The sequence below is a fragment of the Fonsecaea monophora genome (genome assembly GCF_001642475.1).
Source record: "Fonsecaea monophora strain CBS 269.37 chromosome Unknown Scaff128, whole genome shotgun sequence".
Lineage (NCBI taxonomy): Eukaryota > Fungi > Ascomycota > Eurotiomycetes > Chaetothyriales > Herpotrichiellaceae > Fonsecaea > Fonsecaea monophora.
This window is the reverse complement of record NW_019174059.1, coordinates 29,433-44,665: the sequence shown is the minus strand read 5'-3', so window position 1 is coordinate 44,665 and position 15,233 is coordinate 29,433. Positions and strand designations below refer to the sequence as shown.

Here is a 15,233-nt window from a genome sequence, read left to right as displayed (position 1 = left end):
TTTAACCTATTATAATACCCCCTCCTTCTCCTTTAGTACTGGCCTAGAGGGCCTCGTATACATCTAACGCAGCGGAGTCTTATAGTATATCGGCTGGTTTCTATATTAGCTTAGCGTACCCAGTCCATTTCACTAGGTATTACTACCGAGAACCTCTTCCTCTTCGTACGACCCTATCCTTTAGGATCGCTTCTACTTCGTATTCTTCGTCGTTTCTAACTATTACGGGCGTAGACTGACTATCGTCCACTCTTTACGAGTTAAGAGGGTCTATTAATGCCGTACGGAGGAGGTCTAAGTAGAAGACATTATGAATACCCGATGGGGTATTTAGACGGTAGCTGTAAGAACCTATTACCTCCGTAACGGTATACTTCGCGTTCTTCTAGTCTAGTTTCTTACTCGTACGCGTCGTCCGTACGTTCCTTAAGTTCAGCTATACCTTATCGCCGACTCGGAACTACGGCGCTTACTATCGTAATCGATTCGTTCTCTCTTCCTATTCTTATTACGTAATAGTCATTAAAGATTACGCCTAGTTCCTCGCTTCTCGAAGTCGTTATACGATAAGGTCTACGTATTATATAGGCCCTCGAGGAGTCTCCGTCGTACGGAGGGGCTCCTATAGCTAAAGCGGTTCGACGTAGTATCTATATAGGAGGAAGAAGGGGCTTACTCCTATTAAGTGTACGTCGCGATTATTAATGACTAGTTCTACTATAGGTAGGAGTTCCGCCTAATCGTCCTATTTTCCATTTACGAACGTACGAAGGTACGTTTTAACCGTTTAATTCATTCGCTTAGTAGAGCCGTCTATCTCCGGGTAGTAGGCCGTCGATAGCCGTCGTACGATATTCAGGAGTTGATAGACCCTCTTCTATAGTGTACTTACGAACTAAGGGCTACGATCTAAGATAATAGCTGATAGTAGTCCGTATTGACGATAGAATGTCCGTAGGAAGATCCTCGCTACGTCCCTTAAGTCGATCGTACGTAATGATTCTAGTAAGACTCCTTTTCCTAGTCGGTCTATAATAACTATAAGGTTCGTACAGCCCTAGCTCTCTAGGAGTTCTATGATGAAATCGACTAATACTTCTCTCTATAGTCGCTCGGGGATCGGGAGAGGCTTAAGGAATCCCTACTTTCGTTTCTTCTAGGCCTTCATTCGTCCGTATATATCGTAGTTCCGTACGAACCTTCGAATGTCTTATAGTATATTTAGCTAGAAGAACTATCTTATCATTATTACTACCGTACCTTCCTAGCTAGGATAGCCTATAATTATTAAGTCGTAGACCTATTAGATGATCGCCGTACGGAGAGCCTCTAATTTAGGTACCTAGCGTCGACCTCGGAATAGTAGCTACCCTTCCTCATTAAGGGAGCATTCTAAGATCGATATCGACCTTTAGGCCTAGGCCGGAGGGGAACGTACGGGCTCCTCTTCGTATAGACTTAGTAGCCTCCTAGTAGGTCTCGTCGTCCCGTTAAGCTATTCTCCATTATTCCTCGATCGATAGTTCTTCCGTTAATGTAACATTTACCTATAGCGCCTAGGATCCTCGCCCGTCTAGTATCTTAGGTGTAATAAGGCGGGTCGTATAATATTAAAGTCTCTCGTCCTCTTAGTCTTAAGGTATATCCTACTCTCTTCGAAAGAGGGCATCTACTCGAATATTCTACTTCCCGGGGACGTACGTAATTATAAAGTTATACCTCGATAGGATGAGGGACTAACGTATTTATCTCTTAGTTAGTTTTCGTACGGTTATAAAGTATTCGAGGTTCTTATAGTTAGACCGGATCTCGAATTTCTCGACGCTTCGTAGTTCGGCGTCCCATTCCTCTAGGTATCGTATAATAGCGAGCATTTCCTTATCGTAAATCTCGTAGTTATACTCCGCTAGGTAGTTCTTCTTTAAGAAGAACGCGTAGGGGCGTACGACTCCTTCGTCGTTAACTTAGAAGAGCGTTCTCCCGATATACTATTTTAACGCGTCGACTTCTAGGATGATTTCTCTCTCGTAGTTAAAAAGGATTAAGATTAGAACCGTCGTAAATATCTTCTTTAGCCGTACGAAGACTTAGTCTACCTCCGCTGACTATTAGAACGTTATATCCTTTCGTACGAGAGTTATAATAGGGCGTACGATCTCGAAGAAGTCTCGTATGAACTTCCTATAGAAGTTCGTAAACTTAATAAAGCTCTATACTTCTTTCACTATTTTAGGGGCTTCCTAGTCGAGGATCGCCTTTACCTTCTCTAGATCTATTCGTACGCCTTTCTCTACTTTAATAATAAATCTAAGGTATTTCGTCGATTTAACCTCGAATTCGCATTTATCGATATCGATTCTCAGTCCCGCTTCGCGTAATCGCTATAGGACCTTTCGTACGTACTCTCGATGCTACGTAAGCGATCCGTACGAGTAGATTAAGATATCGTTAATGTAGGCCGAGTAGAAGACGTCGAGGTAATCGCGTAGTACTTAATTAATGTACTTCTAGAACGTACTAGGGGCATTCGCTAATCTAAAGGGTATAACGAGCTATTCGTATAGTCCGTATCGCGTACGGAATGCCGTTTTCTACTCGTCTCCTTTCGCGATGCGAATCTAGTAGAACGCTACGATAACATCGAGCTTCGTATACTACTTTACCCGTCCGATATTCCGTAGCGTCTCGTATATTAACGGTAGAGGGTAGCGGTCCTTCCTCGTAATCTTATTTAGGCCGCGGTAGTCTACGTAAAACCGTAGGCCTCCTTCTAGTTTCCGTACGAAGAGTACTAACGCTACCGCGGGTGAGTTACTTACTTAAATAAATCCTTTATCGAGTAACTCTATAAGCGTTTTTCGTAGTACGAGTAGCTCTTCCCTTAATATACTATATAACGGGCCCTAAGGTACTTTAGGAGCTTCTCCGTTATCCCGTACGAGGTCGATCGTATAGTCTACTTCCTTTCCTTAAAGTAGCGGAAGTTTATCCGCTATAGCCCTATTAAAGACGTTAAGGAAAGGATGTAAGTATTCCGGTAGCTTCGTACGGGGATTAGTTATCTTCTTAACTACGAGGGCTTTATCGATGTTAGCTATACTAGTAGCGAATACTTATATACTCTTCTACTTTCGTTATCGTTACGTTAGTAAGGAGAAAGCTATCGCGCTCACTAGGTTATAGTTAACCTTCCGGGGGGTCGCTTTATATTCGTTCTATATACGTAACCTCTATAGTCCTAAGTATAAGTAAGACTCCTTCGGGTAAAGTCGTACGTCGTTTCGTTTCATCTAAGGAATCCTGAGTATAATATCGTACGAGGCGAGGCTCGGGACGATGTATAGGAAGGCGGTTTCCTTATATCCGTTAATATCGATCTCTAGTTTAGCTACTTCGGAGATTAATGAGTTCGTTAATTCGTTAAATCCTATAATAGGTCGAGGGGATATCTATATACGCTAGAGGTTCTATCGGGAGGTAAAGCGAGAGTTAATAAGGCCGTACGATAAGTAGCTAGTATCTATAAGTATATTCGTAGAATACTCTCTATTTACTATTAAAGGCACTAAGAAAGGTAGCTTATCTATCGAACTTCGGAACCCTCGTAAGGCTTCCTAGATCTCCGTACGCTCCTAATAGCGGTTCTTACTAGGAGCTACTCGTTTTTTAGATCCTCTTCTCCTTCTTCCGCTGTAATAGCCGTAACTACTGTTCGTCCGGCTCGAGGACGTACCGCTAGGAGAAGGGAGCATTATCGTACGAAGTGTTCTCCTAATCCGCATCGAAGACAGCGTCCCGCTTCCTTTCGCTTATCTAATATCTCTTTCGAGACCTATTAAGTACGCTATATACGTACGATAGCGGCGGTAGTAGCGTCCGATGGTTCCTATTCCATCATGTCCTCCGCCGGGGCTACCTCGACCGATACCGACGAGTTCCTCGTCGTACGGGGCTTATCCCGTCCCTTCTTACGCTGAAGGTTCTCTAGGTTAGTACTAACGGTATGAAGTAACGTATAGTACTCCTTATAGGACCTTAGGATAGGGGTTACTATAATCGCATTCTGTAGTTCGTACGATAGGTAGTTAGCTAGGAAGGTCTTCTTAACCTAGTCGTCCTAGCTGAGGCCGCCAGCGTCTAGTATCGTACGGTCGAATTCGGCGAGGAACGTACTGAATGTCTTTATCCCTTACCGTATAAAGCTAAGTTTCCGCGATGCTCGCTTAGCGGCCTCGTGATCCTCGTACGCCGCTTATAGTTGAGAAAAAAGGCCTTAAACCGTCATCTAGTCTATCGAAATAACTACGTTTACCTAGGCGCTGACTTACGCGAGGGCTTCTCCTCGTAATCTACTGTATATATACTAAAATCGTACGATCTCAGTATCCTCGTACTTATCGACATTAAGCTTCGCCTTTACCTACGTAAGTTATAGTCGAAATTCCGTCCGTTTTCTACTAAACTTAGGGAGTTTAGGGAGTTTCCGATGTTTCTAGTCCGATGATTCGCGTACGGCTAATAGTTCCCGTACGTTACTATTCTCTCGTTATATCGACTCGGGAGTAGGGGTACTCCCGCCATTCTACTAGTTCTAGAGGAGATACTCTAGACCTTCCACTCGCTAGTTCTATTCTCGAATTAGGTTATATAACTACGCTACCTATTCCGGAGGTAGAGCTGGACCTAATATAGACGAAGAATCCATTTCCATTGTCGATGCGTACGGAGGTACGTAAAATGGGAGATTTATCCTAATATAAGGGTTTAGAAAGAGTTCTATAACTAGCTAGCTAACCTAGTAATAAGGAGGATAAATCTAAGGAGAGAGAAGGAGGAATAATGTCCTCTCCTTCTTTCCTTATATCGTACGCTCCTCCGTAAGGGATACTTAATGTCTTCCCCTTTCTCCCTTATCCTTCCTCTTTCGTATACGCCTTACGTTTCCCTTACCTTTTATCTCTCTTCCTTACCTTCCCTTACGTACGGTATCTTAGTTTACTAGGATTCGGTATCCCTTGTACGGTACGCGCCTCGTCTAATCAGGAGGCTACTTTTTACCTATACAATGTACAGGTAAATTCAGCTAATCAGGAGGTGACGTTAGTCCTGTCGTTAGTCTTAGCGCTGGTTCGTTAGAACCGAGCCTCCTTCTAGGTTCAACCCATCACAACATTCTCTCGTAACTAACTTATAATATCTACTTTACTATACTATTCTAAAGTTACTTAACTATTCATATCTTACGTATTCTTAACTTAGCTTATATAATAAAGGAACTATAACTAAGGAAGCTTAACTCCGTTAAGCTATATAGGAAGTAGCTCTAATAAAACCCTTCGAATCGCTATTAATAAGCGATGACTTGAGTAGTTACGCTACCTAGTTACATTACCTAGCTGAGCCACCTAAACACGTAATCTAGTCACATGACCTAGGTACTAAGCCTAATTAGGTAAGTAGCCTAGATCACTAGTGATATTCTACAGAAACTAAGAATATAGTACACAAACTATACATAAAGTGAGTAAGCGAGAACTACTGAATTATTTTATGAACGAAATTAACTATGAAGAGAGGAACTACCTTTAGAGGCTACCTATATAGTCCCGGCGAACTACATTAAGATATATTAGTATGTTTAATATATATCGATAGGTTAATATTATTAGGAACGGCCTATAGAGATAGGTAGAGGGTAGCGATAAGTATAGGTAGATATAGGTATTCCTTAATAGTATATATTAACTGAAACTTAAAGTATAAGGGAAGGAAGCTTCCCTTAGGCGGTGGGTATACGGTACTTAAATAATAAGGGGTTGTCATGTATAAGTTATACTTAGCGGTTCGTGATAAATATATATTTCCCTTAGCGTACTAATTATCTCAGATAAATCAGACCCTTACCTCATGTAGCCTAGCGGCTATTAGCGTAGACGCTAACCTTTTACGGAGTAAAAGGCCTTTACAGAAGGGTCTAAGTACGGATACGTATAAACAGCCGATCGTCGCGTTCGCGACTAAGTAAATGTATATAATTTCATCGCGTTTAGTTTATTTTCCTAATTTACTTAACTATAGTAATTTATCAGCGTAAAAAGTGTATATATAATACCTTAAGAATCTTTTAGCCTATAAGAAGTACTTTTTTCTCCATGAATCTAGATCTGCCAGAACACTATGCTTTGGGAAGTCTTTTTTTACCCTTTGTGCTATGAGATCCGGCCTCGTTCAAGGAATTTCAGGGGTACGTCGACCACGCGACTTCTCAGGAACTCCCCAATGCCTTTTCCTAGTCCGTCAATGCGCTCTGAGGAGGCGATGACGCCTGAGAGGTTGTCGAGGATTCGACTAGAAAAACCGAATTAGTTTTGAGATGCTCAAGGAAGGGGCTAATGTGGGGGGAGGCGGGTGATGATCGATGACGGTTAACTTACAAGTGAACGGCCTTGATGCTGGTGAACTCGACCCGCTTAACACGCCGAGACGTGTCGCCGTTGTACTAGTCGTCGCCGAGGAGAAGCTTGAGTCTCTCGACTGTCAAAAAGGTCTTGAGCCATTCGTATTCATCTTCATACTGGGAACGCGAGAAGAAGCCGATGTTTGAATTGTCAGCCTTGTCCCCGGACCGGGCGTGCATAATAGATCCCAGTAGCACTTTCCTTATCCGCCTAAAGCTCAGTAAGTCGACGGGGTTCGGCGTCTCGTATGACGGCCGGACCTGCGGATACTCTACCGTCTTCTGGGGAGGGGGGATGTCCATTAAGTCGCCCGAGTCGCCCAGCTCAACCTGCACTTTGATCGCCTCCTGGGGGACGATGGCTGGGAACATCTCCATGAACGGCTTCGGGTCCATGGTGCGGAAGTCCAGGTTCATATGGTAGCCTGGGTACGCCTGCATCCGGAGGGCGTAGATGGGGACCTTGAATTTCGCGGCGCTGATGTCCTCTATCTGTCGGGCTTGGACGAAGATGCGGAAGAAGACTGTGCCTACTTATTGGCTGACGGGGTCTTCGGGGGACGTACCGTATAGCTCGATACTGAGTTTGGTGAATTTATGGTCTTTAAACATAAAATCGAGCTGCTGTCGCATCATCTTCACTTTGGCGTCGATGTCGAGGCCGTTCATGTAGAAGTTCGCCTCCGCTTAGTACCCGCCCGGCGCTGTGAACATGATCTTAGTCGTTAGCGGTGGCGGGAGACCTTTGACGCCGGAAATGCGGACGCAGTCGCGGGATTTCTCTTCCACTGTGATGTGCGTGAGGTCGGCGACCACGTCAGGGTTCAGGTACAGGTGGCCTTAGAGCTCGTAGAGAATCTGCGCCCGCACGGTGTCTTCTGTGACACGACCGCCTCCGTCCGACAAGGTGGTCACGACGCATTCTCCTCGGCTGTTGATCTCTGCGATGGGAAAGGTCAGGTCTATCATGTCGTCCATGATCTCCTTAAACTCAGTGAAGTTCGCTCCGGTAACGTAGGGCCCGCATTCAGTGAGATGTCCGGCTATAAGAGCACCGGCTAGGGCATCATAGTCATCCTCAGACCATTAGAAGTGCCAGGCGGAAACTCCCATCAGCGGCGACGCATCTGTGCAGCGTCCGTAGACGACAATCTGTGCGCCCGAGTTGAGGGCTTGGATAATGCCTCGACATCTAATGTACGCGGCGCCGCAGACCGGCTTCAGCTCCCAGTCGTCCAGCTGCTTCTCTGCATGGTCGAGATGGCTGAATCCATTGCGGCCCTGGCCGAGCTGATTGACGATGTCCGGCATCGTCGCCCAGCACAGCCGCGATGGAGACATCATACCCTCTTGATCTGCAAAGCTTGCGCACCTCGCGTGCAAGAGACCTGGTGTTCAGCGCTCCCGCATTGGTGATCACCTTAAGACCCTGCGCTATAATGTCGTCCAGAGACTCTTCCAGCTGGTCGAGGAAGCCTCTCTCGTAGCCCAAGTCTAGATTCTGTTGTTTGATAATGGCATTCCACGCAATGTTCATTTCCGAGAGCCAGTCTCCAATTAACACATCGACATTCCCGTGTTTCACCATGCGCACCATGGCATGCGGGTTGTCCTCTGTCGTCGACGAGACGCTGCCGATTTGGAGGGTGGGTTTCGAGATCATGTTGGCAGTTTGTTGTTCGTAATTGTACGTGCTCTGTTCTTACAGACTCGGTCCTCTAGTCGTTCTCCTAGGCAAGGGAGCACTCTAGCTAGGAGAGTCAGGAAAATGCCCAAAGATTTTGAATGCAAAGTGCGTGAGAACGGATTCTGTCTCGCGGCTCTAGCACGACATACTGCACTATGCAGTACTTTTCTCTAGCGGCCGAGCGAAGCTTCGGGCAGACACATAGATCTGTGGGCAAGCTGGATCAAATCTATGGCCGTGGCATGTGGAATGCCAGCCAAACAGCCGGGGCGCGGATAGTTCTCCCTGGCCTCCGCCACAGCCAAATCCGGCCATGTCCAAGACCAACCCGCGCCCGTCCGCGCCAATCCGCGCAATGATGCTGATCCCGGAGAGTGGGGAGAAGATCCACTCCAGCTGAGGAGGCTCCGATGAAAAGGTCATCCCCGACGGCACTCCTCGGATATTCTGCTTCTGACCTCGACACTTGTTCTCCCCTAGTGGCGGAAGAAATACCGTGGGGATTGGTCTTCAAGTCGCACAAGTGACTCTCCGCGGCTGGGTCACGGCTGGTAAAATATGGTAAAAACAATACTCCAATGGATCATAGTCCAGGCCCTATCGTGAGTTCGTGACCCTGCCGAGAGCCGTGAATTCTCGGACACCGCGGCCTCCTTCATCACTTGCATCTAAACCAAGTCGAAGAGAACGCGGGATTCACTTACTGCTCGTCGAGCAAAGAGTCGATCCTTTTTTCAACTGCCACTGCTCTACCCCAGGACGAATACACGGAAGGCTTCAACAATCGCAGCAATCGAGCTAACGCACAGCATGCCTGCTGTAACCAATGCCCTCGCCAACCACATCGCAATCTCTGTCAGCGACGGAGAGGCTGCGGTGAAGTGGTATAAGGAGGTGCTCGGGCTTCGCGAGATTGTTCCATTACAAACTGTATCTGCGTCAGGTCCAGACAGGGGACCTACACTGAGGCAGAGTACGCCACACTTACATTGCAACCTGTTATCAAAAAGATCAAAAGAACTGACCGGACTAGTCTATGGCCCTGGGCTGGAAGAGATGAAGCTCGCCATCCTGTCGACAGGAAATGGCGTCGGGATCGAGATCTTTGAATTCACAAATCCGCCGTACAAGGGCCCAAGCGAGCCCGTGAAATTTGGCCCGGATGTCTATGCTAGAGGAGCGTTCTTCCACGTCTGTTTCACCGTGCCGGACGTAAAGGCGACGGCTGAGATCGCTGTTAAACTGGGTGGACGAATCTGTGGTGAGCCCTCACAGCCACTGAGTGGTATAGACGTTGTGTACCTGCAGGACCCTTGGGGAAATACTCTCGAATTCCTGCCCTTGGGTTGGGAGCAGCTCTGGCTGGAGTTCCTCTCCCGGGCTCTGCAAAAGCAAAAAGGGGCCGATGCTGAAGGATCTAAAATCCTCTGACAAAGCGACTAAAAGTTCCTGGCGTCGATCTTCGACATCTTAGTAATACATATAGAGATATATGGGTAGCCAGATTTCATGGGCATTCCTTGTTCGTGTTTGGATGAAGTAACAGCCTTTTTGAGCCTATAGTGGAGCGGCGCAGCTGCAGCGAAATCCAATAGTTCACTCACTGGTGAGGCAATTGCTTCCACGGGTTGATATATCGCCGTTCCATATCTATCATCTAGAGACCGCCATCTGCGTAACCAATGGAGTGCTGTGTTAGAATTGGCTCAAGCGATCGTATTTTAAGGCAAAACCACGTTCACGCTCTTAGACTCTGGATGTGGTCGACACGATCCTGACGGTTCAGCATTTAAGGCAGAAGGGTGCACCGGGCAACGGGAATCGTGGAGGACATGGAAGGGTAACGATTGTACTTGATGATTCTCACTATGTTTCTCTGCTAGGTTGTACGTTGCAAGGAATTTGTCGGAAGCGAAGCGCTGAAGAGCGAATTGGACATTTTGTTGAGCGCAGTTGCAACTACTAGCCAAAGAAGGAATAGCCTGCATCTGTGTCATGTGACAGCTTTTCCTCTGCGGTTTCTCAGACGTTTCAACACGGACTTGTCATTATTTTTTCTCTTGTCTCTATTGGATTACCATCTTCCTCCTGTATGACGATCTCTATTTCAGCATTTGTTGCTCGGCATTGACCCGGTACGTCTCACTGGTCCGCAAGAGTTGTTCATGCGTCCCCGACGCGACCAACCGCCCACCCTCGACGACCAAGATAACATTGGCCTTCAGCACCGTGTGCAGACGATGCGTGATGGCGAGGACGGTGATGCCGGACTTACGGATGACCGATTCTAGTCCCTCCTGCAATGCCAGCTCGGTTTGGGCGTCGAGCGCGCTGGTGCTCTCGTCAAGAATCAGCAGTCTCGGTCTGCGCACCAGGGCCCGCGCAATGGCCAGGCGCTGTCGCTGACCACCCGACAAATGCGTTCCGTTAGGACCACATTCCGTGTCGTAACCCTCGGGCAACGCTGAGATAGTATCGTGCAGATTTGCCAGTCGGCAAGCCTCTTCGATTTCCTCGTCGGTCGCATCCTGGCCCGGCTTGGTCCCGAGTCCGACATTGAACTTGATCGAGCCGCTAAACAGGGCATTTTCTTGAGGCACTATCGCAATGTCGTTGCGAAAGTCCCTGTGCGATACGCTGACACCATCAATCTCCACGCTCCCCGAGGTAGGGCGGTACATGTTTTGTAGGAGGTTGATGATGGTGGATTTGCCCGCTCCCGAGGGTCCGACCAAACCGCAAAAATGACCCGGTTGGATTTCGAAGGCGACATCCTCCAAGACTGTCGTGTCTGGGCTCGAAGGATATGAGAATGACACCGTGCGGAATTGTATGGCGGCACCTTGCGTTGAACGGGAAGGCTCCGTCCCTCCTACCGCCGCCGACTTTTCAATATCTCGGCTCGCAGAATCTACCTCTGAACTTTCATCACCACCTATCGACTCGTCCTTATCTGTCTCTGAGAAAATCAGACTCAGGATACGGGAGGCCGAGGCACGTGCCCGAGATATCTCGGGTGCGAGTGTGAACGCCTGTCCCCAAAGCTGGGCGCTAATCAACATGGCGACGAGAATGATGAAGAACTGCTTTTGCGTGTTCTCGCCTCTAATTACTTGGTGTGACCCCCACCAATATGCAAAAGCATACACAAAGAACGCGGTGCTGTTGGAGATGGCCAACCAGCCGTTGGTATAGATGCCTGCGATGACGATTTCTTTGCGCGGCGCAGATAGGGCCTGTCGGAAATTTTCAGAGACATCTTGTTCGAGGGAAAATGTGGCAATGGTGCTGAACAGGGTGACTGCCTCGGTCGAAATTCCCACTGCCTTTGTGAAGGCCTTCGAGTTTCTTTCCTCGAACTTTGAATGCGTGCGTAGCTGCATGATTCCAGTGCCGAGGAGGATTGGGACCATCGTCAAGCATACAACTGCAATTTTCCAGGCAATGATGTGACACATGACGATCGCGACCAGGAAATTGACCATGATGGAGAAGAGAGTGCCAACAGTCGAACCGCTGAACCCAGCAATGGCAGCACAGTCCTTGGTGATGACCGAGAGCAATTCTGACGCATCAGTGACTTTGGTTTGATGCCACTGGATGCTCTTCTCCAGTAATGAACGGAAAGAGAAGACTCTCAACGTATAGAGAAGACGCTCTGACACGACGGCGAAGGAGGACCAGCTGATGAAGTTGGCGAACAGTTCTACGCCGGCAACCATGAACAGCATGCCGCCGAAGAACTCTCCAAGGTACAGAATTCGCCGGATGGTAGCCGTGCAGGGTGTTAGCGAGCCCACCGCATGTCCAAAGATCAGACCTGCGGCGATAAATGTGAGTCCAACGATGACGGCAGCACTCATCGCCATTAGCAACCACCACAATTGGGGCCGTGTGTATCGACCCAGAGATCTGATCACCATCCATGGAGATAGTGTTGAGTCCATTACGGATGCAGCTGTCGTCGTCGGGCTCGTGGCCTGACCTGGTTGCAGAGCTTCGTTGGACTCTGGCGGGGACTTGTCATCACTTGACTTGGCCCATTTCTTTTCATCCTCTTTGAAACTGGCGAGCTTCTCCGTCGAAGTGTTGATCGAGTCACCCTGCATACTATCCCTCGAGCCTTCCCGCTCCGGATCGTCGTGGTCTGCGCTCGCCAGTGTCTGAGATTTCACCATGTCGGAGAAGATTCCAGGGCGAGAGAGGAGTTCTTCGTAGGTGCCTTGATCTACAACCTTGCCCTCATGAAGGACGATGATATTGTCGGCATTTTTGATTGTTGAAAGACGGTGTGCAATGGAAATGATGGTTCTGCTCCCGGCCAGCCTTTCAATGGCTTCCTGCACTCGTTGTTCACTCATCGAGTCTAGAGATGCAGTCGCCTCGTCAAGGATTAGAATGCGAGGGTCCCGAATGAGTGCTCGTGCGATGGCGACTCTCTGTCTTTGCCCGCCAGACAGCGATTGACCAATCGTTCCCACCACAGTGGCATAACCTTGCGGCAGCTTCCGGATGAAGGTGTGCGCATCTGCGAGTTCTGCAGCACGATGAACTAGACCCTCGACCTCAGGCATCATTGAGGCGCACTCATCAATGACATTTGGATCGCTGACTCCTTGAGACACGAATTTTGTGAGTTTCCCGCCCTTTAGAAGAGGCTTCAGTCTCTGGTGGGCCGCTACTTGGCTGTTGATCAGGCCCGACGATATATTTTCAAAGATCGACCGACTGAGCAGAGTGGGTTCTTGTTGCACCAAACTAGCCAGGCCTCGTACGCACTTGACATTCAGATCCGCGAGTTTCAGGCCGTCAATCAAGATTTCTCCCTGGCTGGGATCATAGAGACGGGTCAAAAGCGCAGCAATTGTCGATTTACCACTGCCCGAGGGCCCCACGATGGCCGTGTACTGTCCCGCAGGAAACTTCAAGTCAACTCCATGCAGGATTTTCTGTTCTGGACGGGACGGATAGGCAAAGGAGATGTTTCGAATCTCGACAGCTCCTGGTGTATCATGTGGCAAGATGCTTCCTCCCTCAGACGTGCCATCGACTGTCGCCTTGTGAGCGATCTCCCTTTTCAAGGTTTCATATGCTGCTGCTGCACTCCCAAATAGGGGCAGAAAGGGCGCCGTTGTACCCAGGATCACGCAAGCTAAATGGAAATTCACCTTAGAGACAACGTTTGTTAAGCTTTGAAGAGCAACTTACCATCGACAAGGATGAATACAACCGTATAGATCTGACCAACAGTCGAACCACCCCCTCTACCGGTAATAATACCTTCAATCAGGTCGACAATCATCCGACTCCCCTGCCAGAATGCCAGCGCATTCGCAGAGTAGGCAATGAAGTACAGGAATCCAGCTTGGAGAGCAGCAACTGCGCCTTTCTTGATGCCAAATGTGCGACTGACCTGCATTACTTGCGCATATTTCGCCTCCAGCCGTGCTCCAGCACCAAATGCTTTGACCACGGTGATATGTGACAGAGTTTCTGCCGCGATGTTGGAGGCGGCCGTGGCGGCATTGGTCATGAAGACGGAATATTTTTGGAAAAAAGCTCCACCGAGGAGAGCGACAAGAAGAAAAGCAGGGACCAGAGATATGAGCATGCCGGCCAATCTTGCTTCCCGGGTAAAGGCCACGACGTAGGCTGTGATGAAGAAGGAGAGACTGGCAATGACCATGCCCACCTTCTCACAAGTCCCCGATTGAACTGTCTGGATATCTCTATTGAGACGTGACGAGACCTCTCCAGCCTGGTGTTCATCGATGAAGGCCTGATCCTGGCGCAAAAGACTGAAAAAGTAGTCTTCGCGGAGACGGTGAGCTAGTCGCTGGCTGAAAATGTTCCAACTGACAAGGTGGACGAAGATCAAGACCAGGGCTCCGATAGAGATGTAGGTCAACTGCAAGACTTTGTCGTTGATGGATGACTCATAGGCACCGCTATCGCCCTCGCTATCGACTTCACATGCCGCACCGTTGATGTCGTCTACGAGCTGTCCAAAGAGAATGGCCATCAAAGGGAAAGGCACTCCTGAGGCAGCGGCACAGACGGCCCCGACGACCATGAGAGCGACATCCTTCCATGTTGCAGCGGCGTACGCAAGAAGTTGAAAGTATACCAGCAAGGGCTAGGTGGGTAAAGATATCAGCTCTGTGGGAAGCTGTATGGGAATGTTCCTGCTACTGACCGAACTGGCCCTTTCGGGCTTCTCGTCCTTCACCAGATTGCTGTCAGCCTCGTTGGGCTGCTCAACCTTTTTCTTGGCCCAAAATCGGACTGCCATGATGGGCGAGGCTGACAATATCTTGAACTACCTATACAGTGGTCATGTCTTCACTTCCGACATGAGATTCTTAAGCCACCTAGGGACTCTGTCAGAAGGTGGCATGTGACTTGGACATTTGTCCGATGCATCACAAATTCTGGTAGGTGTTGCGATTGCTCACCCACAGAGCTGTATGTCCATGCATCTCTCAGAAAAGTTTTCTTCTGGCCCGTTGTGGCGGTTTGACAAGATGACAAGAATTCTGCACAATTCTTTCCGATATCGGCTGTTCACGGGAGTCTTGGAACGTTTCTATGACCTGCAAACGAGAAGAATAGGTTGCACAGCCTTCGTGGGGACAGAAACAAGTAGTTGATGGACATCCTGTGCAAGGAGGTGTGGTCCCTGGAACTGGGGACTTCCATGAGATACAGAGAGGTAAGAAATATTGGTAATTACCACGTGGGTCTTGATACCAGCTGATACCACAGATTTCCCAAGGCCCCAAAACCTTGGCGCCCTCCACACCACTGTGGCGAGTCACAGGCTTGGGTGGTATCTTATCAGATGGCGCCATTACAAGCGGTCTTTTATCGGCCCGCTCAGTGGATATCGTCAAGACACTCGAGGGTCTTGTGGCTCTCCATCTCTCACTTTTGTTCACGCATCCCAAGCCTGAATTTGTGATGGATCATGGCGCCCTCCCTTGTGCTTTTATGCAATTCGCTGCTTGGCCGGTCTTGGGAAGCAGCATGGCCCGAAGTCGGTCGAAGGACTCCCCATGAGCGAATTTTCTCCCATACTCCCCCTTGGCC

General features: G+C 48.5%; 4 protein-coding genes across 4 annotated transcripts; 1 reads left to right on the top strand and 3 right to left on the bottom strand.

The window, feature by feature from the left end:
• Nucleotides 1-6,499: 6,499 nt before the first annotated feature.
• Nucleotides 6,500-7,126, bottom strand: AYO21_10703 (hypothetical protein; the record flags this gene model as incomplete). Its single annotated transcript, XM_022660613.1, has 2 exons — nucleotides 6,500-6,981; nucleotides 7,024-7,126. The coding sequence occupies 2 exons, from the start codon at nucleotides 7,124-7,126 to the stop codon at nucleotides 6,500-6,502; spliced, it is 585 nt and encodes a 194-aa protein (XP_022507088.1).
• Nucleotides 7,127-7,297: 171 nt separating this feature from the next.
• Nucleotides 7,298-8,120, bottom strand: AYO21_10702 (hypothetical protein; the record flags this gene model as incomplete). Its single annotated transcript, XM_022660612.1, has 3 exons — nucleotides 7,298-7,534; nucleotides 7,604-7,747; nucleotides 7,830-8,120. The coding sequence occupies 3 exons, from the start codon at nucleotides 8,118-8,120 to the stop codon at nucleotides 7,298-7,300; spliced, it is 672 nt and encodes a 223-aa protein (XP_022507087.1).
• An 834-nt stretch (nucleotides 8,121-8,954) lies between these two features.
• Nucleotides 8,955-9,575, top strand: AYO21_10701 (hypothetical protein; the record flags this gene model as incomplete). Its single annotated transcript, XM_022660611.1, has 2 exons — nucleotides 8,955-9,117; nucleotides 9,178-9,575. 2 exons carry the CDS (start codon nucleotides 8,955-8,957, stop codon nucleotides 9,573-9,575), a joined length of 561 nt encoding a protein of 186 aa, XP_022507086.1.
• Nucleotides 9,576-10,246: 671 nt separating this feature from the next.
• Nucleotides 10,247-14,436, bottom strand: AYO21_10700 (hypothetical protein; the record flags this gene model as incomplete). The annotated part of the gene is made up of 3 exons (XM_022660610.1): nucleotides 10,247-13,296; nucleotides 13,353-14,280; nucleotides 14,341-14,436. The coding sequence occupies 3 exons, from the start codon at nucleotides 14,434-14,436 to the stop codon at nucleotides 10,247-10,249; spliced, it is 4,074 nt and encodes a 1,357-aa protein (XP_022507085.1).
• Nucleotides 14,437-15,233: the final 797 nt, after the last annotated feature.